Source organism: Budorcas taxicolor, chromosome 1 (genome assembly GCF_023091745.1).
Source record: "Budorcas taxicolor isolate Tak-1 chromosome 1, Takin1.1, whole genome shotgun sequence".
In the NCBI taxonomy this organism is placed as follows: Eukaryota; Metazoa; Chordata; class Mammalia; order Artiodactyla; family Bovidae; genus Budorcas; species Budorcas taxicolor.
The window spans coordinates 132,265,958-132,290,259 of record NC_068910.1 but is presented as its reverse complement, the minus strand read 5'-3'; the positions used below and the strand labels follow the sequence as shown (position 1 = coordinate 132,290,259).

At 48.2% G+C, this 24,302-nt stretch overlaps 1 protein-coding gene across 1 annotated transcript in view; it reads left to right on the top strand.

Moving 5' to 3' along the window:
* Window positions 1–24,302, top strand: part of ADCY5 (adenylate cyclase 5) — a 154,504-nt gene that overhangs the window by 65,049 nt on the left and 65,153 nt on the right. The window contains exon 2 of the mRNA XM_052660568.1: window positions 23,588–23,737. Within this exon, the coding sequence (XP_052516528.1) occupies window positions 23,588–23,737 (150 nt within the window). The remainder of the gene's footprint in view (window positions 1–23,587; window positions 23,738–24,302) is intronic.

The window sequence follows — 24,302 nt, the reverse complement described above, 5'->3', positions numbered from 1 at the left end:
CCCTTTTGCCATCTCCAAGCCTCTTGGCAACTGCAGACCATGTATTCTTCCTTCTTGGGGGCCAGGGAGCATAGCAGTTAAGCCAAGTCCTAGCTGTGTGGACTTGGGCGTGTTGCTTAGCCTTGCCACGCCTCACAAGTTTCCTGGTCGTAAAATGGGAATTCTAATTGTACCCGACTTATTGGATTGTCCAGAGAATGAAAGAAGGATATATCTGCACGGTGTAGTCATTCAACAGACCGTAGTTGCTGTTAAAGATCGTTTCATCAACCAGCAGTGGCTCCTTAAGGCTTGCGATCCCAAGACAAGCTTCCCATCCTGGTGGATGTTTTCTTCTAAGCCACAGCTGGCTGCAGTGTCATAACTGTCACTCTGATCCTGCTAGGCAGTCCCTTCACTGCCTCAGCCATGCCAGGATTTTTCCAGGACTACCACTTACTTCCGTCTGAAACTTTCACCTCCCCACCCAAACCTCACCACTTCCTTGAGCCCGTCTTGGCCTCTGTGGCCCACAGAGGTGTTTGTAGTCTGAATCCAGCCATCTTGCTCTCCATCATTTATTCCTGTGGTTGCCGTGAAAATGGGGGCCTCATCTTGAATGTCCCCAGCCTGTCTCATGGGGCCAGCCACTTACTGCTCTGCCTCCCTTAATATGGAGACCTGGGAGTTGATCCTAATGATCAATAGAAACTTCTTCATCAATTATAGGGAAGTCCTATCCTGATTTGATAGGAGCCCAAAGGTCAGGAGCTATATTCTAAGCTTGCTAAGTGGCCATGCAGATGCCGTGGGACTGGGCTCCAGCCCAGGTCCTATGCACCCTCAGGCCTGAGCCTCTGCTACCTGTGGGGGAAGGGGGGTCTTGGCTTCTTGGCCAAATTCCACAGCTCAGCAAGTGGCAGTGATAAGAGCCAGGACCAGCCCTGCAAGTGCCTGGAGTGGTCTGTTTTGACAGGGCAATTTAGCTCATGTGGCTTGTGCTAGCACTTGAGGTGCTCACCAGAACTGCTGCTCCAGCTCCCTCCCCGTGAGACCGTGGGGGTGGGGTGGGGAGAACTTGTCCCCCTCAGCCCTCATTCTCCCAGTCCCATTCTGGCTCCTGGAGCAGCCCCAGCTGAGACTGGTTGGCTCCAAGAGAGTTCTCTGTGCCTCTGGGTGTTCATCCAGTTAGCTCCATTAAGCCAGGAAGCCAGAGGCATGGATAATACCAAACAGCAGAGGATTTCTAAATGCATTTGATAGTTTGGAATGCATTGGATGATTTGTAGCAGACTTCCTCTCTTAATTATTTTGGGCTCATGCTGAGGTCAGATCAATCTGTATTCCTTGTGTATGTATCGCTGCCTGGAAATGGCCATGGTGAGGGCGAGCCAGTCATTCCTTAATGTGTTTGCCCATTCTCCTACTCACCCAGCATTTCTCAAGGACCTGTAGTGTGCTAAGCATGCTGTGGGGTGCTGAGGCTCTGAACGATGTGATCCCTGTGCCCCGAGAGCGGCCAGGCTGACCCTGGGTAGTGGACTGCTGTGGATGATTCACTCCCACAGTGAATGAGGCCCTGAAGTGACCCGGAGAGAACAGGTGGCTGAGTGGTGCAGTGTCCAGCTTTCTGAGCACCTCTGCCCTCTCCTCTGCTTGTCAGGCTTCAGGCTGCTGGGGTCCAAGGTGGCTTTGCTAGACTCTGCTTTCTGCTGCAGCTGTGGCCCTCTTTGAGAAAGTAGAGTTGACAAACATCCAGGCTTGCTGAGCTGATTTATTAGGGGAGTGGCCCTTGCATCACATAGGGCGCACCCCTGGCTTCCTTTCCACGGCAGCTCCCTTGTGCAGACCTTGAACCGCAGAGGACTGTCAGGTGGCTCTGTGGCCAGCCACAAGCCTGGTCAGGCTTTCCTGCCTCACTGCTGGAGTGGGGCAGGGCTTTGGGGGGTTGGTGGTGGGGAGACAGGCTGCTGTGTTCCTCTCCTCTCTCGTTCTCACGCTCTGTCGCTCCAGGCACACGCATGTGGCCAGGGAATGGAGAGCATCTGGCGTTGCTGGCTCAGGTTCCACTCCAGAATTCTTTCTGAGGACTCAGTCTCTCTCCATGCACCTCTGAGTCTCGGGCAGGACTCTGCTTCCCTCTGATGGAGAGAAGAAAGGACTATTCTGGCCCCTCTCGTCCAGCCACACTCAGGATGGGAGTGCCGTTTGGGGCTTGGTATCCTATCTCACAGGGCATCGTGACACTTCTTCAGATCCCAGGGCAGTCCCGGGAAATGTCCTGTCTGCCTGTGTTCTGGGGACAGAGCAGATTCCTGCTGCTGGGTCTCTGGGGAGAGGTGAGGAGGACCAGCCAGGACAAAGCTGGGGCTGAAGTGGGTGTGCGCAGTGGGGACTCAGAGGGCTTGGTGTTCTAGCAGGGAGCATGAGGGTGAACTGAGGCAAGGGAAGAAGCGTTGCATTGATGTGGCAGCTCACCTTTCAAGGCTCCCAGACGAGCCTTGGGACAGAAAGACAAAGGGCCTGCTGGAGGAGCTTGTCCGCTGGTGATGCTGGGGTATCCGGGTCCCCTGCAGGACTGGACAAGGGTTGAGCTTAAGTTCACTTTTCTCTACCAACTCAAATCATTTTTTGAAGAAGGAAAAGAACTTGGATTATAGAAGAGGAAAAAGAATGTCTATGTGTATAACTGAGTCATTTTGCTGTACACTGGAGATTGGTACAACATTGTAAATCAACTGTACTTTAATGAAAAAATTAATAAAATAAAATTAGAAGAGAAGGAAGGCAAAGGGCTCAAAGATGAGAAGAGAACCGCTGAGCCAGGTGTCCCAGGCCCTCCTTCTAACCTCACTACAGACTTCGGAGACCTCGCTGCCCTGTCTGAAACCCCTCATTCTTCCCCATATCTGGCTGAGGAGCAGCCCAAGGCCCAGCTGCTCCTGAGGCGAGGCCCTCAGGCTTCTTCCACTTTCCTGTGCTTCGCTGTATGGAAATGCTGAGGGGACATCAGACTGGAAGCTGAGATTCCAATGCCTGTGCTGGTCCAGGTCTGGCAGTTTGCCAAGAGCCCCCTGAGAAGAGAAGCTTTGTTCTTTGCTTTCACTCCCCGTCAAGGCCTAATATCGCCAGGCTAGAGCCTGCAGAGGCCACTGGACAGAGGAGGGGAGCCCCCTTGTCTAGCGGGGCTGGGTCCCTATCTTTGGAGGCCTCTGCCCCCAGGTCCTTGCCTGGTCCTCCAGGCCTGGTTGAAGAAGCCAGGCTGCCTGTGCACAGGGTCCCGAGGCTCCAGACTGAAAGCCTCAGGGAGTTGGTCACATGTCACTTTCCCTGGGAGATGCTCTGGGAAACGCTCCCAGCCCCCTTCTTGGTGCTTCAACATGCCTGACAAACGCTGATCCTTGTTCCAGCCTCCCTTCTCCACTCCCCACCCGGGGACTGGCCATAGATTAGTTGGGGTTCTCAGTTTCTTGCTTTCACTGTAAAAAGAATAATTGCTTTTCAGCCATTTTACTATTATTGCCCTATTCAGTCTAACAATAGTCCTTGAGAAGTAGGTAATTTCTCCCTGTGCTCTAGGAGAAGAATCAAGCTGACTAAGGTGACATGACCCAGTCCACACTGCTCATCTCATAAGAACCTGAGCTGGGGCCTGAACCCAGGTCTTCTGACACCAGGTCCCATGTTCTCCCCAATACTATGCATGCTTCATCCCTTGAGATAACGCAGAGCCTGCTCCTTCTTTGCTATGGGCCTCCATCTTCCAGCTTGTGGAGTGCAGCCACTCCACTTCCTTCCACCCTTGAGAATCCATCTAGTCTGTCTGCTCTGTCTCTGCTCTGGTTTCTGGGCTTGGGCCCAGTACTTGTCAGGACCACTGCTTCAGAAGCCTTCCACTGTTTTTGAAGTGGGCTTCCCATTTTCACACCTCCAACCCCATCCTGCCTTCCCTCATCTTCCATGCTCTGCATGTTGTGGTTTCTCCCTTCTGCTCTGGAGGAAGTGATGGGAGAGGAGGGGGAAGGATGGGATCAGGCTGCCAGTGGATGTTCCAGTCTAGAAACATCTGCTGTTTGCAGGTATGCTCGTGTAACAAAGAGATGCCAGGATGCAGTCACTTTTAGAAGATGAGCGTTTTTTTTCTTTCTCTCTCTGGTAGCTGTCCCAGAGTGACCCACTCTGGTCCATCCCATGAGGTTGTCCCACTACCCACAAGGCCGTTATCCTCATCTGTATGTCAAAGCTGGGTTGGGGAGCCATCCATGTTCAGCCCAGAAGATAGTGAAACAAAGTGCTGGTCCAAGTGGGACAAGGGACTTATCTGATGATGGAGAGGGAAATGGCATGGAAGTTGCACACATCACTTCTGTTCACATCCCTTTGACGTGAGCATAGTCACATGACCACACTTGGCTGCAATGGTTGGCTGGGAAATACTCTAGCTGGGCAGCCATGTACCCAACTACTGTGTAGTGTTTTGGTAAAGGGGGAGAATGAATTTAGGTGGAAAACTAACAAGTTCTGTCATGATCTTTAAAACTATTTTTAAATACAATTTTTATTGGATTATAGTTGATTTACAAGGTCGTACCGGTTTCTGCAGTACAGCAAAGTGAATCGGTCATACATACACATATACCTACTCTTTCTTAGATTCTTTCCCCACATAGGTCGTTACGGAGTATTGGGAAGCATTCCCTGTGCTATCCAGTAGGTGCTCATTAGCAAACTATTTTATATATAGTGGTGTATATGTGTCAGCCCCAGTCTCCCGAGTTATCCCTCCCACCCCTCTTTTCCCCCCAGGTAACCACAACTTTGTTGTCTACATCTATAACCCTACTTCTGTTTTGTAAATAAGGTCATTTGCACCATTTTTTTAGATGCCACCTATTAATTTGAGTGATATCATATGATATTTGTCTTTCCCTAGCTGACTTCACTGAGTATGGCCATCTCTAGGTCCTTCCATAATTAAAAACTTAATTATCTACTCTAAAGGGACATGGTGGGAAGTTGTAGTGTGATCATCTATAGTCTACTAGATGGCCCTTGAGCTGAAAGTATGTTTTTAGAGGTTGAGGGGTCATGGTTAGTCTGCAGCTGGATACTTGCTGCCCTCTTCCCACCGGGGCTGGGGGGGGGGGGCTTTTTATTGGCTTGCATCAGTAATGGTTGAGTTTAATGGCTCACCCTTCAGCACTCAGATCATGTCTCATGGGGAAAGAGTCTTAACTCTTCTGTCCCATGAACTGGGCTTTTGGTGCCAGCCCTTCTTGGCGGGACAGCTGGGAGTCAGCATAGCCTGGGGCCAACTCTTGGTTTTCTCTCTGGGAGGCTGTTATGTCACAGAGAAGGCCCCTGAGTCCTAGGATGTCAGGGCCCTTACAAGGCAGCTGAGAGACGTGGGGTCATGTTCTTCTGTTTTACGTAAGAAGAAACCTCAGGGGACCCAGCAGACTTGCTGAGGCGGCCCAGCCCATGAGGAGAAGGGCTGGCCCGCAGCAATTCAAGTCCTAGATGTTCATCAAGCCTCATTTCTGCATTATCTCATTTCTCCTCCCAGGTTCAGCCTCCAGGGATTCCCCAGTGATCTGCTCAAGGCCGGCCAGCCAGGCAGGGACCCACCAAGGACACACCCAAGTCTCCTGGGTCCCAGCCTGACAGAGCTGTGCACCTGCTCACAGGGACAGGTAGACTTGCCTCCTCTGGTAGAAACCATCTCCAAGCCCTTAGCAGCCATGGCAGTTAGTGCCACATTTGTCTATCTTTCTTGGTGTCATTGGTGTTTTATTTAATTCTAACTCAGGCCTTTGCATTCCCGTGGATAGGGATCTTGTAACCCCCTCTCCCACCTTGCACTGGTTGCTCAGTGTCTGAGGCAAAGACTGGAAGTCTAAACTGTCTTCTGACGTGAGCTGGGATAGTCAAGGCCTTGAAAGTGCCCCACAGTGTGCTCTTCACCCATTTATTCATTAAGAAGCATTTACTGGTGCCTTCTATGTGTCAGCCTCTGCCCTGGAGGACGAGGATGTACTGGTGTGCAGAAGGAGGCATGGCCAGCCCTTGGAGGGCTGTCATCTAGTTCTTACCCCTCCTGGCTACTCAGGGCATCACTAGACCAACTTGTATTGCTTTACACCTGCAACATGTTTGCATCAGTAAAATCAGCAGGCATTTTAGAGTTATCTGCAGAAGTTCTGTGACTTGCCCAAAGTCACAAGGCCATCACCCGGGTCCCCTGACTCCCAGCAAAGCACTCCTTCTGTGGTATCTCCTTACCTGTCTCTCCAGGCAACCTGTGGGGTAACCCCTAGAGCTGCCTGAAACCCCTGCTGAGGGACCTGGCTGAGCTGGGCAAGCCTGCCTTGTTCTGAACAACCACAGGGTGACTCTCCATCCTGGGTCATTGACAGGGTGCCCATGGCACAGCCCCATACATGTCCTGCACTCAAACGGAGGTTAGGTAAACGGCTTGTTGGCAATTCCAGTTTCTCTTTGGTGTTTCTTTCTTCCCTCCAAATTCAGCAGACCTAAAATGGGGCCCTGGATGTGAGGATTGGAGGTGAGGACTGGCGGTGGGTGGGGAAGGTGTGGGGGAAAGCCTCACTTCACCTGTGTGGGGTAGAAAGCCGATCTCAGTATTGGGGGAGAGGGTGCTCTTTTCCCTTCCCTGGATCCGATTCCAGCATTTTGTCAGCCCCTTCCCTCCACCTCCACAGCCCGACGTCATCCTCAGCTGTCACCGCTGCTCACCTAGAACAATGAAAGCTTGTCTGACTTTCCTGGAAGGGGGAGGACAATGCGGAGGGTGGAGGAACTTGGGGAGGTGGGGCTGGATAATTATTCTCCAAGATGAGATTTTTGAAGGAGAGAAACTTCATTTGCACTCAGATTATAAATAAACTTCTAGCCCACAAAACTTCTTGCCAGGCCACACAGCAAACTCTCTCTTACCACAGAGGTCAGAGAGCTGCATGAGAAGCAGTTTATGGGTGGCAAAGCCCCACCCAGCTTCTATAGAAAGCCTTGCCAAGGCATGCCCACCAAGCCGGCCTGTCCATCACACCCGACCCCTCTGCCCCAACTCACGTCCTTGCTTTGTGTGGGAACGTATCTGTGTCTCCACGCTGCTTTGCACATTTGATTTCCCACAGCTTGGGGTGTGTGTGGGAGGGGTCCTTGCCTGGCCTAGATTCTGAAGGACTCTGGCCTCCTCTGGGATCCCCCACAGATTCAGCCTGGGTCAGACAGGAGAGTTGTGTATGACTTCCAGGTGTGACCAGCTGTGTTAAAGCTGCGGCTTTCATGCTGAAGTGTTGGGCATTTTACTGCGTTTCAGGAGAACGTGGGACAGAACATCTGAAATCAGATTTCCCAGAAAATCCCGCATACGGCATCTCCGTTCACAGTGCTCAGGATGGGTATGCTGCCAGAGCGCCCCAGACCGCAGCCACTCCATGGACTGTCCCAGGTGGCAGAGACCGTGGCCGTCACCCATTGCCACTCCAGCTTTATAGACAAGGAACCTGAGGTCCATAGCAGAAAAGTGACTTGCTTAGAACCATAGTGCTTTTAAATTTTTTTGTGTGTGGCAAATCCAGGAAGAAAACTTAGCCGCTGAAATCCCTAGTCCTTTCTTTATACCGTGCTACCTCTGACATTGACTCACTGTTCTTAGGCTCTGTCTCCCCATGGTTTCATTCATTTATTTTTATTATCTGTTTGAGTGTGCTGGGTCTTAGCTGCAGCCCATGGGATCTTTAATCTTTGTTGTGGCATGTGGGTTCTTTAGTTGCAGCATGTGGGATCTAATTTCCTGACCAGGGATCAAATGCAGGCCCCCTGCTTTGGGTGTGCAGAATCTTAGTCACTGGACCCTCAGGGAAGTCCCCTCCCCATGGTTTTAAATTCATATACTTTCCCAAAGCTCCCAAGTTTCATGACATGATACAAGCATTGGCATCCTATCTTAATAGAACCTTTTTCTTTTTAAAAACTTTTTATTGGTATATTGTTGATTTTCAGTGTTGTGTTAGTTTCAGTATACACAGTAAAGTGAATCTCCTATATGTGTGTTAAACAAGTATTCACTCTTTTTAAGAGTTTTTTCCCCATGTGTGTTCTCAGTCACTCAGTTGTGTCTGACTCTTTGTGACCCTCTGGACTGTAGCCCACCAGGATCCTCTGTCCATGGAATTTTTCAGACAAGAATGCTGGAGCAGGTTGCCATTTCCTAATCTTTCGATCTTCCCAACCCAGGGACTGAACCCAAGCCTCTTGTGTCTCCTGCACTGGCGGGTGGATTCTTTACCACTGCGCCACCTGGGAAGCCCCATACTACACTATATCTTAGCCAACAGGCCATTGCAGAGTATTGAGCAGAGTTCCCTGTGCTACACAGTAGGTTCTTATTAGTTATCTATTTTACACATAGAATGTGTTTATTTTATACATAGAATGTGTTTATGTCATTCGCAATATCCTAATTTATTCCTCCCCTCTTACCTCTTGGTGTAATACCTCAGTTTGTACCTGAGACCCCGTTATGAAAACTTCCAGTCCCTTGGGGTCTTACGGTTGAGTCTCAGCCCCTAGACACCCTCTCCTTTTCTCCTATGCATGTCACACTCCCAAGAGCCAGAGGGAGTGGTTGTCATGGGGCACACCATCTGAAGTCTGCTCTAGCCTGGTAGATGAACGAATCTGAGTCTTTGGAAAGTGACCGCCTAAAGGGCAGGAAGGGAGGCCAGTCCCTCTGTGACCCAAAGGTGGGGCTCTAGGTCAGTTCAAGTGTCGCGTTCCAGACAGCAGCTGGGTAGTCTGCAGATCAGCCTGTGGTCTCTCCCACGTCTGCTGTGCCCCCAGCCCCTATGGCTTTGCTTCCCTTTGCTCTATAGCTGTGCTATCCAACAGAAATATAATGAGAGCCACATGCGTAATTTTAATTTTTCCAGTCACCAGAAAAGTTTATGTTTAAATGGGTGAAATTAATTTTAATAATGTATTTTTACTTCACCCAGTATCTCCAGAATATCATTTCAACAGGTAATTAAAATAAAAAATTATTTCAAACTGGTGTGTATCACTCAGTCATGTCTGACTCTTTGTGACCTCATGGACTTCTCCAGAAAGTCCATGGAATTCTCCAGGCCAGAATAACTGGAGTGGGCAGCGGTTCCCTTCTCCAAGGGATCTTCCCAACCCAGGGATCGAACCCAGGTGTCACACATTGCAGGTGGATTCTTTACCATCTGAGCCACCAGGGAACTTTTACACTCACAGCACACCTCAGTTCAGATGGGTCACGTTTCCAGTGCTCACAGCTGCATGCAGCTGGGGGCTGCCAGTGTGAATGGTGCTGTCCTGCAGCTCAATAGATTCCTGTCCTCCTTTGTGTCTGTCATCCTCCCCTCCCTCTGCCTTTGGGTAAACCAAATTCTCTCTCCTTTCGCTTCACTCTCTGCTCTCTCCTAAGCATCCTAAGAGTCACCTTCCCAGCCCCTATTGGCTTGAAGTGAAGTGAAAGTTGCTCAATCGTGTCTAACTCTTTGCAACCCTCTGGACCATAGCCCGCCAGGCTCCTCTGTCCATGGGATTCTCCAGGCAAGAATACTGGGGTGGGTTGCCACTCACTTCTCCGGGGGATCTTCCCAGGACTGAACCTGGGTGTCCTACATTGTAGACAGATTTTTTTACTCTCTGAGCCACCAGGGAAAACCCTTTGCAGCCAGGACCCGTATTCTATCCTGCCTCCCTCAGAGGTCGTGCGTGGGGCCCTGACAACCTTGGACTCAGCACCTCAGCCGCCTCTTCCACAAACCCTTCCAGTTTCATGACTCCCTTCCAGCTAGCTTTGGTGACACCACCTCACTCACTCCACTCACTATGCAAACTTCCATTCCCCTGGAGAGCCATTCCTGGTCCATGCTTGCTTGGGACCTCCCGACACACTGCTCCCCCTTCCCTTTGCAGGCCCCCAACCCCTCTGAGACCCTGGTCCTTCTCGTCTGCAGCATTCCCCACCTCTCTCTCTGTCTCACACACTGCGAGGCTTGTGGAGATCTTAGTTTCTTGACCAGGGCTTGAACCCACGCCTCCTGCAGGGGAAGCATGGACTCGTAACCACTGGACCATTCCCATCCCCACCTCTTTATTGGTCTCTCCACCCCTTGCGCCTGCGCCTTGACTACTTCTTTCCCAGCTGTCCAATTATTCTTCCCCAACTGTAGCTCTGATCACATTTCCCTGTTGAAAGCCCACATCACTAGAGATCGTAAGAACAGGGAAACATGCTTATGCTATAATGTTGAGTGAAAGAAAGCAGGACACCAAGTTATAGAAACAGTAAGATCTCAGCTTCACATAAGCAAAAACAAAAAATTGTGAGTAGATTAGAGAGGAAGGAAGGGAGAAACCAGACAGCACTGGTTGTCTTTGGGGGTGGTAAATTGAGTTTTTTTCCTATGATTTTGAAATTTTCTCTAATGAATGCACACTTTATACACTGAAAAATTAATAAACCACCAAGAGGTTTCAATGCTTCCTGGATTATGTGCCAGCTCCTTACCCTGACATGGATGTCCTTTGTGATGAAGCTGTGAACCCCATTGTGTCTCAGTTCCCCTCGAGGGCTCCATCCCAGTCAGGGGGGACTTCTTCTCATTCCCCGGATAGCCTTCCACCTTCCTGTCTCCACCCCTTAACTCAGGTTGTTTCTGCCACCTGGATGTACGTCTGCTATCATGCTGGTTGCCCAGACCCTGCCCACACCCCAAGCTCCGTCTCCAGGACTAGCTTTCATAGTCCCCACTGCCCAGACGTGACTCCTTTTTCTTTCCCCATTTGACTTATTCTGGCTTGTTGTGTAGGCATCTGAATTCTCATCTCTTCTATTTAGAAAAGAAGTTTCTTCAGCCTGCCATGCTCAGTAAAAGCATGTATGTTTTTCCTCTTTTTAAAATAAACATATGACTTTTCTCTTTTAAGAGGTAAAAAAAGTAGGAAACTACTCAATGATCTAAAGAAAAAAGTAAAAAATACCTATAATCCTAGCACTGTTAACATACATATAGTTTGAGATTAGGAGAAGGCAATGGCACCCCACTCCAGTACTCTTGCCTGGAAAATCCCATGGAAGGAGCAGCCTGGTGGGCTGTAGTCCATGGGGTTGCTAAGAGTTGGGCATGACTGAGCGACTTCACTTTCACTTTTCACTTTCATGCATTGGAGAAGGAAATGGCAACCCACTCCAGTGTTCTTGCCTGGAGAATCTCAGGGAGCCTGGTGGGCTGCTGTCTATGGGGTCACACAGAGTCGGACACGAATGAAGTGACTTAGCAGCAGCAGCAGCAGTTTGAGATTGGGATCATGCTGAATTTGCAATTCTGTATTCTCTTTTTATCCCATGTGACATTATATTTTGAAAACCTCCCCTTGATGTTGAATCTTGTTCAAATGAAACATTTGAAAGGCCTTGACATATTCCAGGGTATCAAAGCACCATAATTTATTTAACTATCCTCCAGTTGTTCAACATTTAACCATTCCCCATTTTTAAATTTTCTAATTATCCTTGGTTGTAAAACCCTGCCCGAGCTACTGAGTCTCTGCAGTACAGATTCCTAAGAGGAGACCGAATCTGGGTCACAGGGTGTGAACATTTTTAAAGCTCTTCATACACATGACCAAAATGCTTTCCAGAAGGACTGTGTCTTCACATCCCCACTTAGGTATAGGAGGGTGCCTGTTCTATTGCATTCTTGCCAACATTATTACCACAAAAAATGCTTTGCTGGTTTAGTGGGCAAATATTGTTTTCATTTGTATTTTGTTGCCTATTGGTGAGGTTCATGTATCTCATATCATATCATGTGTTTATGTCATTTGTAATTTTACTTCTTGGAAAAGCTTCTTCATCTACATTATCCATTTTTTCTGTTAAATTTTCCCGACCCAGGGGTTAACCCATATTTTACTTATTCTTCGTTAATTTGTAAGCCAGTTCATATATCAATAGTAAGAGTATGGTCTCCTCTGCCAGATTTGTTGAGCGTTTGTGGAACTAACTTGGGTTAGTGACTGCAAAGCCTGCAAAGCTTGTGTCCTCCCAGCTGCTTCTGTGCATGTGCTCGCCTCCACCACCAGACGTGGCGTCCTGGAGGCCCGGGGCTGCGTGACCGGAGTCCAGGTTCCCCAGTGCCCTGTGCTCTGCTCTGGGTCCTCAGCCAGTAATTTTTTAATGAATTAAGGGGCTGTCCTGTTCAAGCAAGTACTGTTACGTGAAAGCTGCTTTTTTTCTCTGGCTATGTGCACAAGGTCTGGGGGTTTCCTAGGAGTCAATAACCAAAGGTGACAAAAGTAAAGCATACAGTGTGGCCATTTCTCTCTAAGAGCACAGCTGTTCACGTTACAGGGTAAACCACCTCACTCATTATTGTCATTATTTGTTCTGATTTTAAGGGAATCAAAATCACAACGTGATACCACCTCACCCCCCTTAGGATGGCTATAATAAAAAAGATAGACACAGCAAGTGCTGGGGAGGGCATGGAGCATCATCAGCCATTGCTGATAGAAATATCAATGGTGCAGCCCCTTTGGAAAACAGCTGGGGAGCTCCTGAAAACAGGTAACGTAGACTTACTGTGTGACCCAGTGTCTTAGTCCATCCAGGCTGCTATAACAAAATAGCAGCACCGTAGCCTGAGTGGCTTAAACAACATTTATTTCTCCCATTCTGGAGCCTGGGAAATCCAGATTCGAGTCACCAGGGTCTGGTGAGAGCCCATTTCCTGGGTCATAGATGGTCATTTGCTCACTGTGTCCTCACATGGTGGAAGGAGATTAGAAAACTCTAAGAGGTCACTTTTGTCAGGGTGCTAATCCAACTCACTAGTGTGCCAGCCTCATGACCTAATCACCTTCCCCAAACTCCTCCTCATAAAACCATCACGTTAGGTGTTAGCATTTTAACACATGCATTTAGGAGAAGGCAGTAGCACCCCACTCCAGTACTCCTGCCTGGAAAATCCCATGGGTGGAGGAGCCTGGTAGGCTGCAGTCCGTGGGGTCGCTAAGAGTCGGACACGACTGGGTGACTTCACTTTCACTTTTCACTGTCATGCATTGGAGAAGGAAATGGCAACCCACTCCAGTGTTCTTGCCTGGAGAATCCCAGGGACGGGGGAGCCTGGTGGGCTGCAGTCTATGGGGTCGCACAGAGTCGGACACGACTGAAGTGACTTAGCAGTAGCAGTTAGGAGAAGGGAACATGAACATAACAGGCCATAGCATCTAGCAATTCCGCTCCTAGGTATATGCCCAAGAGAACTGAAATCATATCGAAACTGTACATGGATGTTCATAGCAGCATTATTCATAACAGTCAAAAAGTGGACACAGCTCAAATGCCTATAACTGATAAAAGAATAAAGAAAACGTGGCATGCCTGTGCTGTGGACCACTACTTGGCCATAGAAAGGAATGAAGTACTGATACATGCTAAACAGAGAAGAATCTTGAAAGTATTACACTACGTGAAAACAGCTAGACACAGAAGGCTGTTACATGATACCATGTATATGAATGTCTAGAACAGGCAAGTCCATCAAGACAGAAAATAAATTAGTAGTTGACAGGAGCTGGGGGCGGGGGTGGAGGTAGAGGTGGGGAGCAGGCAATGATTAATGGATGTGGGATTTCTTTAAAGGATGTCAATAACATTCTGGAATTAGTAACGTTCTGGACGTTAATAATGTTCTGGTGAAGGCTGCACAACCTTGAGAATACATTAAAAGCTACTGAATTATATACTCTAAAAGGATGAATTCTATGGCCAGAGCGTTCCCAGCCCCTGGGATCTAATGTCTGATGATCTGAGGTGGAGCTGATGTAATAATAATAGAAATAAAGTGCACAATAAATGTAACGTGGTTATTAAATCATCCTGAAACCATTCCCTCAGCCTCCGGTTCGTGGATAAATTGTCTTCCACAAAACCGATCCCTGGCACCAAAAAGGTTGGAGACGGCTGTCGTGTGGTGTATGATCTCTATCGATGAGAAAATAATTCAAGAGGCCTCTACTGGGGTAAGAATTGGCCTTATAAGACAGGCGATGGGCCGTTCTCACTCACGGTGGCGAGTTCCTTGGATAGAGCTGGGTTAGAGGCAGTGGCTATGAGTAGGTCCCTAATCAGCAGCATGTTATGTGACCAGGATCTATAAAGAAGGCCTAAGGCACCTAGGAAGAGGAGGAAAGAAAGTTGAGTGTTCCTTTATTAAATAGAATCAAACAAAAGTGGACCTAAATTAAGTTGGGATAAATAACCGCTTAGTACAGTAGAACAGGACAAGCTCTGAACTCACAATGAGAATCTGATTGAGTTTTGCTGCCGTCTTGCTGTGTGGCCGAGGCTCCTGCCTCGAGTCTTAGCTCCTGCATTAGCAGGAGGAGGTGATGCCACCCACCTTGCTCCGCTTAGGAGGATGCAGTGAGGATGCAATGAAATACGACCTGTGAAGGTGTTTTGAAGGTTGTAAACTGCTGCACCTGATCATTCTTAGATACACATCCTACTTTAGTCTACTTTGTCTTTTCTAAGTATGGATTAAGCAGATGCTAATTATTAATTTGTTTTTAGTAATAATAAAAGTGTATTAAATAAACAGTATACTTTTAGAATCACGTTGTAGATTGATGATTTCCAGAGACAGTAAGTAGCCCATATGATAGGAGTAGTAAGAAGCAGGGGGAATGTGGCCCATGATGAGACTTGTAGAATCTTAATATCAACACAGGAGTTTGGGCTTTATGATCGTGCTCCTTGTGTCCAGGTGGGTGGATTTGAACAATCAGATCCCAGCTTTGGCTTGCACTTAAGTGAGGTGATTTCAGACCCTGATGTGAAGAGGAAGCACTGTCGTCTGTCTGTGCAGGAGCCTCTGAGAGTGGGAGAGGATCTGGAAGAGGGAGTGGGGTGTAGAGGGAGCTGGCTTACCCTTAGTATGCTGGGCTTGCCCAGTTCTGGAGGGTGTCAGAGCTGGGGGAGGGCAAGTTGGAAAAGTCTCCCTGGTATGGTTGCCAGTGAAAATACGGTTGCCCTGTTAAACTTGAATTTCAGATAAATAATTTTTTAGTATAAGTATGTTCCCACTAAGGACTTCCCTGTAACACAAATGGTAAAGAATCTGCCAGCAATGCAGGAGACCAGGGTTCGATCCCTGGGGTGGGAAGTTCCCCTGGAGAAGGGAATGGCAAGCCCCCCCCAGTATTATTGCCTGGAGAATCCCATGGACAGAGGGACCTGGCAGGCTATAGTCTGTGGGGTTGCGAAGAGTCGGACACGACTGAGCGACTAACACACATGTTCCCACTATCGCACAGGACATACTTATACTTTAAAAAAAAAAACCTGTTGTTTATCTGACATTCAAATATAACTGAACATCTCGGGCCCTCGCCCCAGTCACCTAATCTGGCTCCCTGGGGAATTCTGGTTCTTTATCTCCTACCACCCCGACCAGATACACCTTGCGAACGACCAGCTGACCTGTCCAGAACAGAACCCACGCAAAATAGTAGATTATGAGGAGGTCCTCCTAGCTTATTTTCTTCTGTTCCAAACCAGTTCATTCCTCATTCCTCTTTGCCTCTCACCTTTTTCAGGACTGGCAAACATCACGCCTATGGCAATGGGCCCATGGGGCCCCCTGAATACTCAAGAGAAAAGGGGCAGCAGGCATGGCAGTGCCCCAGGCAAGCTGCTGGGAGCCCTTTCAGGCTTCGCCACAGAGGCGCTGCACATACTGAGCAGTAACTTCACCCGTGGCCAAATCAAACCTGCAGCCTGCAGACAGGAGAGATTGGGTTTCTGAAGTGCTGGGGATTTAGGAATGCCAGTGGAGTTGTAAATGTGCACAGGCACCTCCTCTGGGCTTCCCCTTGGAGACCAGAATTCCAAACAGTCCCCTCTTCTGGGGATTCTTCTGGTGTGGTCCTGGAACCTCCCAGACCCAAACCATCTGCAGGGCTGGTTTTAAAAGCAGATGCTGAGGCCAGTGTAAGGCCTGAGGTTTGATGTATTCTCAGGTGTCCTTGTTACTCCACCTGCTATGATGTCGGTATCCCTATACACACACACACACACACGCGCGCCTCTTTCATGTGGTTGGACATGTCCTGTGAAGTGTGCACAGGGAAAAGAAGCAAACCCTTAATTAGGCCTTGTTTACCTGTTGTTGTGACTGATACCTGTTATTATTTACTAGTTAAGTGTTTGGCATAAGCATGTATGAAGGGACTCAATATTTGATTATCATTGTTAGTAGAAAAGAAAGCTGGTTAGCATTTGATTTGGACCATCCTGCCTGAGGTGTGAGATCATTTTTAAGCTATAAACTCCTTTCTGGAAGACTGTAAGCAGAATTCCATCAGCTTTTACTGAAGCTTTCTCTTCATTCATAACTTTTGCGTCTGCACAGGGATCTTAGCATCTATTAAGACCTGGAGCACAGATTCTTGCCCTTTTGGTGGGTGTATGTGTGTTTGATGTATTAATCCCTTACGTTTTCACTCTCAGGTCCAGTTTGCCAAAATCACCCTTTCCAACAGGCCTTTCTGAAGACCTCTCTCACACCTAGCACTCTCTTCTTGCTCACCCCATTGTGTGTTTAGTGAATGGGAGAGAGGAACACTGAGGCATGCTAAGCTTAGCCGAGCCATTTGGACCCTATTGGGTTACAGCACATCGTTTTACCTGGATTTACACCCTCTGTTGCTATTGGCCTTCTGGCTGCAAGAAGAGTCAGATTACAGCAGGAGAGGCCAGGAGGATTAGTGCCGAGATACCAGAGGCCAGCTGATAATTACTTCGAGGGTCATGTCTCAAAATAGACTCTGGTTCCTCTTTCTGGCCTCAGAGAGAGGAAGAGCTGCCCTTTCCCTGTCCAGCCAGCTCCTCATATTCTCTCTGCTGATCCCTCCTGGACCTTTACTCTTGTTCTCTTTTTTCCCCTGGCGGCTCAGTGGTAAAGAATCCAGCTGCTAATGCAGGAGACATGGGTTCAGTCCCTGGGCTGGAAAGATTCCCTGGAGAAGGAAATGGCAACCCACTCCAGTATTCATGCCTGGAAAATCCCATGGACAGAGTAGCCAGGTGGGCTGCAGTCCATGGTGTCTCAAAAGAGTCAGACACAGTTTAGCAACTAAACAATAGCAACATTTACATACAGTAGAATTTGGCTTCTCTGGTGTATAGACACACACACACACACACACTCAATCATGAATGACTCTTTTGCGACCCAGTAGGCTGTAGCCTGCCAGGCTTCTCTGTCCATGGGATTTCCTAGGCAAGAATACTGGAGTGGGTCGCCATTTCTTACTCAGGGGGTCTTCCAGACCATGTGTCTCTTGTGTCTCCTGCACGGTCAGGCAGATTACCATTGTGCCACCTGAGAAGCCCTCTCTGGTGTATAACTCTTTGGATTTGACAAAGGTATATGGATGTGTAACCACCAACACAATCATGGTATGTAACAGTCCCACCACCCCGAAGATCTCCTCTTGCCGCCTCTTTTATTCAAACTCTCCCCTCCCCCTGGCAACCACTGATCTGTTTTCAGTCCCTGAAGTTTTGCCTTTTCCAGAATGCCATATAAATGGAGTCATTTACAGTACGTAGCCTTTTGAGTGTGGCTTCTTTCACTCAGCATAATTAACTTGAGACTCATCCATGTTATTATGTGTTATCATGAGATTGTTCCATTTGAACATAACTTTACATGTGATTTGGGCAGATACTAGGAGTGAGCTTGCTGGTCAAAGGTATGTATGAGAAATGCCAGACTGTTTCCAAAATGGCTATACCATTTTTCATTCCTCCTTATGGCAGAAAGTGAAGAGGAACTAAAAAGCCTCTTGGTGAAAGTGAAAGAGGAGAGTGAAAAAGTTGGCTTAAAGCTCAACATTCAAAAAACTAAGATCATGGCATCTGGTCCCATCACTGCATGGGAAATAGATGGGGAAACAGTGTCAGACTTTATTTTTGGGGTCTCCAAAATCACTGCAGATGGTGATTGCAGCCATGAAATTAAAAGATGCTTACTCCTTGGAAGGAAAGTTATGACCAACCTAGATAGAGTATTAAAAAGCAGAGACATTACTTTGCCCCCAAAGGTCCGTCTAGTCAAGGCTATGGTTTTTCCAGTGGTCATGTATGGATGTGAGAGTTGGACTGTGAAGAAAGCTGAGCGCCGAAGAATTGATGCTTTTGAACTGTGGTGTTGGAGAAGACTCTTGAGAGTCCCTTGGACTGCAAGGAGATCCAAACAGTCCATCCTAAAGGAGATCAGTCGTGGGTGTTCTTTGGAAGGACTGATACTAAAGCTGAAACTCCAACACTTTGGCCGCCTCATGCTAAGAGTTGACTCATTGGAAAAGACTCTGCTGCTGGGAGGGATTGGGGGCAGGAGGAGAAGAGGACGACAGAGGATGAGATGGCTGGATGGCATCACCGACTCGATGGACATGAGTTTGAGTGAACTCCGGGAGTTGGTGATGGACAGGGAGGCCTGGCGTGCTGCAATTCATGGGGTCACAAAGAGTCCAACATGACTGAGCGACTGAACTGAACTGAACTGAGCAAGGTATGAGAGTTCCAGCTGCTATACACTCTTACCAGTACCAGTGTTGGCAGTTCTTTCTTCTTTTCGTTTTTTTTTTAATATTTATTTTTATTTATTACTTATTTCTGTGCACTCTGTGCTCTGGGAAAAACTGGCAAAACAGGGCTTCATAGAGATAGATCTTTTTAGGAGAAGATTTTATGAGTCCCAATTCTTGCATCTTCTATACCTAGAGAAACGCTGAAATGTGAAAGTGAAGTCGCTCCGTTGTGTCCGACTCTTTGTGACCCCATCGACTGTAGCCTACGAGGTTCCTCCATCCATGGAATTTTCCAGGCAAGAGTACAGGAGTGGGTTGCCGTTTCATTCTCCAGGACAACCCTGGAGATTGAACCAACCCAGGGATTGAACCTGGGTCTCCAGCATTGCAAGCAAACAATTTTACCATCTGAGCCACCAGGGAAGCTCAGAGAAACACTGACATAATTAATGATGACATCTGCTTTGGCTATTAAGGATAATTTTACAATTAAAAGTCAAAATAGAGTAGTTATGGTTCAGACATCCAAGGAAATAACTAGGTGATACTATGGGTGTAATTTCAGACTAGACCTTGTATTGCTTAACACTTGAGTTTTCTGAGTCGTGCTTGGATGCCACAAAACATTCTCAAAACAATGTCTGCTGACAGCTAGCAACTACAACCTTACTTTTTATAAAACTAGGCAACTGGCTGCTGCTGCTGCTAAGTCGCTTCAGTTGTGTCCGACAACTGGCTACCTGACTACAAGTCTCCCTGAAGTGCCTGGTCCAAAGTGAGTTTCAGGCCTATGCTTCTGTAAAGAAATGAGATTTATTTTGTCAATTAAAATTCCAGTTGTCATTCCTCCAACTACTTCTAATTCTGTTACACTAAAATGGCAGACCAAGGGATTGAGATTTTAATCATACAAGATTCAGATCTAGAACTTGGAACTCAGAAATACTTCCAATTCTGTGTCTATTCTCCAAACTGAGACAGTCTTATGCCACATTTTAACAGGAAGTTGTCAGAGTCATGGGCTTACCTGGTGGCTCAGACAGTGACGAATCCTCCTGCAAAGTGGGAGACCTGAGTTTGATCCCTGAGTTGAGAAGATCCCCTGGAGGAGGGCATGGCAGTCCACTCCAGTATTCTTGCCTGGAGAATCCCATGGACAGAGGAGCCTGGCAGGCTACAGTCCATGGGGTTGCAAAGAGTCGGACACAACTGAGCCACAAAGCACATTATTTATTTGGCTGCTTTTGGTCTTAGCTATGGCATGGAGTCTGTGTTGCATCATGAGGGATCTGTCATTGAGGTGTGCAGACTCTCTAGTTTTGGCACGTGGGCTCAGCAGTTATGGCATGTGGGCTTAGTTGCTCTGAGGCTTTTGAGATCTTAGTTCCCGACCAGGGATCAAACCCACATCTCCTGCATTGCAAGGCAAATTTTTAATCACTGGACCACCAGGGACGTCCTTATTTTCATTTTTAAAATTTGATTTTATTTTAACCATTTTAATAGTGTTTAGTAGTATCTCATTGTTTTTTGTAAGAAATTTGCATTTCCTTAACAGCTAATTATTTCCATCTTTCTCTGTATTTGCCATCCTTATATCTTCTTGGTAAATTGTCTACTTAAATATTTTGCTCTTTTAAAAAGTGGTTTGAGGGGTTTTTTTAGTTTTTGATTTGACAGCTCTTTGAGAATTTTGGATTCAAGTCTTTTAATCAGATATCTGATCTACAAATAAATTTTTCCATTCTATGGCTTGTCGTTTCATTTTCTTAACAGTGTCTTTTGAAGGCAAATGTTCTTAATTTTGATGATGTCTAATTTATCAATTTCTCTTTTCTTCTATGAATCATGTTTTGCTGTGGTATATAAGAAATTTTTGCCTAACCCAAAGTCTTCTTGGGTTTTCTTCTGGAAGAAAGTGTTTTCTTCTTTTCTTCCAAAGTGTTTTCTTTTGGAAGTTTACTAGTTTTAGGTTTTACATTTAGTTCTGAATAATTTTTTTTGTTGTTGTAAAATTTTTTACAATTTGTTCTGAATAAATTTTTGTAATATTTTATGAGATTTGAGTTAATCATATGGATATTCAATTGTTCTAGCACCATTTGCTCCAAAAGATTATCCTCCTCCATTTAGTTGCCTTTGTATATTTGTCAAAAATTTATAACACCTTTATTTAGGTGTGATAGATGATTTGCAGGCATTTTTTCCCATTCTATGGGTTGTCTTTTCACTTTCCTAATGGTTCCTTTTGAAGCACAAGGCTTCTTAATTTTGATGAAGTGCAATTTATCTTTTCTTCTTTTATCATTTGTGCTTTTGATGTGATGTCTAAGAAGTCGCCGCCTAATCCTAGGTCATTAAGAGGTATTCCTATGTTTTCTTCTCAGAGTTTATAGCTATAGCTTTCATATTTATGTCTTTGATCCATTTTGAGTTAATTTTGTATATGGTATGAGGTAAAGTCTCCTACCTCATATGGGATAGCAAGTTTGCTGAAAAGACTATTCTTTTCCCATTGAATTGTCTTGGTATCCTAGTCAAAACTCAGCAAGTCATAAACATAAGGGTTTATTTCTGGACTCTCAATTCCGATCTGTATTTCTTTTGTTAAAACAGTGCTGCACCAGTTTAATTACTGTAGCTTTCTAGTAAGTGTTGAACCTGAGTAGTATAAGTCTTCCACCTTGGTTCATCTTCTTCAACGTTGCTTTGGCTATTCTAGTTGCTGTCTCCAGGGGTGCACTGTCTCATGTCTGCCAGCCTCACCGAACATGCCCCTCGCCCCAAGCCCAGGCTTCCCAGAGACCTCTCCTGGCCCTGTGCCCTGCTCTGCTCCCGTTTGCTTGGCATGATTCAGTTTCCCCTTCCTGCTGCTGGTTCTGTGTCGGTTGTGACCGCTTCTCTCCTCAACTGGACTGTAAGCTTCTGTGTATCAGAAGTCTTCTTTGCTTGTAGCAAACAGGTTGGATTTTTCTCTGTGATGAGTTTATATAAAATGACAGTGGTAGGATCCTGGGGTGAATGGGGTTGGGGGTGGGGGGTTGTGATCATCAGCCGAGTTGGTAGAACTGGTGATCTGAGTTTGCCCCCTCCCTGAAGGCTCCTCAGGGAGGCATCTGGGGGTGCCAGGAGGTGCTTGAGGGGAGCCCACAGCATCTTTCAGCCAGAACACTAGAGTCTATCGTGCAGTTGAGGAGGAAACAAGACAGAGATGGGAGAGGAAAGGTCTCTTTGTGTGTCGACTGGGAATAGACGCAGTATGGGTCATCTCCAGGGAAAGATGGCGCTGCCTCCAGCATGGAACCCACATGGCTGTGGGCCTGAGAGCCTGGGTGGAAGTTAGGGCCACCTCAGAGAGGGGGTGGGGTGGGGAAAGCCTTCAGGTAGAAGGCAGAGCAGTGCCGAGGACAGGACTTCTACATCCAGAGAAAAAGAGGACCCTGGAGGAAGCATGTGGGAGCTGCTGCCGATCACTGCCTGGCAACTGAAGCCTCAAGCGGAGGCTCTTTGGGGTCCAGATGGATAAGAGGACTGGAGACCAATGCAGGGCTCCCGGTGGGGGTGGGGCGGAACCACAGCAGAAGGAGCAGGCCTAGCCTGGGCTCCGCTGCAGCAGCTGGGACTAAGAACTGTGTGTTTGGAGGGAGTGATTGAGGCCTAGAAAGCTGAGCCTGTGTGGCTTCTGTCTGATGTGGCCTGAGTCAAGGGCAGGACCAGAATCCCTTCACCCAGACTGCCCAGGAGCTGTACCTGCCAAGAGCAGTTTTGGCCAGACAGCACCTTTTGTTGTTCATTCGCTCAGTTGTGCCAGACTCTTTGCAACCCCATGGACTGCAGCAAGCCAGGAGTCCCTGTTCTTCACTATCTCCTGGAGTTTGCTCAGACTCATGTCCTTTGAGTCCGTGATGCCATCCAATCATCTCATCCTCTGTCGTCCCCGTTTCCTCCTGCCCTCAATCTTTCCCAGCATCGGGGTCTTTTCCAATGAGTTGGCTCTTCGCATCAGGTAGCCAGAGTATTGGAGCTTCAGCTTCAGCATCAGTCCTTGCAGTGAGTATTATGGGTCAGTTTCCTTTAGGATTGACTGGTTTGATTTCCTTGCTGTCCAAGGGACCAGATCTGGAATGTGCTCTGTCAACTAGCTTTTGTGGGTTGTGTTGTGTTTTCCCCTATTTTTTCAGTGAGTACTGCTTTCCAAAGAACTTCAGCCTTGTCTCTGCACACATCTCTGTCAGCACAGAGATGGGCATCCCTGTGGAGTGGGGGTAAAGGAGTGTGTCCACCAACTGGTGTGTTGGGGGGAGGGTCATCAGGAGGCCCTGGTGCTGGTGTAGAGAAGGAGATGAGACCTGTGTGGACACTGATCCCTGCTGGCTGGGGACCCTGTCCTCCCCTCCATCCCCAGAGGACTTCACACAGTGCTGCGCATCAGCAGCTATTTGCTTCTTGGAGCTGATCCCTGGGGAATAGCCAGCTAAAGCTTCTCCATGAAAGAGCTATCCTTTGTCCTGTGTGGACCCTGTCACTCTTTCAAATGATGAAGCCCTATCCCCCTCAAGGAAACTTCCTTGCAGTGGCCTTGCCACCCCAGCACCCACAGCTCTGATGCAGCATCCCCAGGACACCTAACCTTGTTGCCTTTGGTACTATGGATGCAGCCAGGATAATCATTCTGTGACTCAGCATCGTTAAGGCCATATTCTGTCGCAGGCCAGCCAAGCTCTGGGCTCTGAGGACGTCAGGGAGCCTGAGTGGTTGCACTTGGCTGCCCAGTAGTTGGCTGTGGGTGGGAGCCCTTGGCATCTGTTTGCTGGCAACTAGGTATGTGTTTGCTACGGTGGGACCTGGGGGCCCCGAGCCCTGGGAGTGGGAGGCTCGTGGCTGGGGCGCCAGTGCCTGCTCCAGGCCTCAGCTCGCGTCCTCATCTCTTCCTCTGCAGCTCGTCTCCAACGTCCTCATTTTCTCCTGCACCAACATCGTGGGTGTGTGCACCCACTACCCGGCTGAGGTCTCGCAGAGACAGGCCTTCCAGGAGACCCGGGAGTGCATCCAGGCGCGGCTCCACTCGCAGCGGGAGAACCAGCAGCAGGTGGGTGAGGCCCTCCTGCCCCACGCGGCTGCCCAGCTGCCGCCTGCCCGCCAGCGATGCTCAGGGCAGCTGTCCAGCCCCTCCTGGGCGGGGGCCCAGGCCGTGGGGGATGTTTCCTCTGGAGGGTGCCCAGCATTCTTGGCTCTGTGGGAATGCTCTCAAGAAGCTTTGGAGAATGAGCTCTGGGCTCAAGCTTTGGGCTGAGAGTGCCTCCTCAGCCTCCCTGTGGTTCTCACTCAAACTGAGCACCCAGGCCCTGGGAGGCAGGAAGTGGCCCTCCCTCCTGCCCCCAGGGCTGATGAACTGGGCGATGAGAGCATCAGCATTCCCTCCTGGGATGAAGGTGCCCCCGGGGAGGGGGAGGGGAAAGGAGAGAAGCCCAGGCTGTCAGCCCCGTGATGCCCTCACGAGGCACTTCCTGTGCGCTGAGTTCTGAGGTCTGGTTAGCTCGAGAAAGGAAGACGGCCATGTCTCACCCTAAACCTCACCCTCAGGACTCTGGGGCCAGGAGGCAGGTCACTCATTCAGGCCACAGACTCGGGGGCTTCTCTCTGTGAGCCCCAGG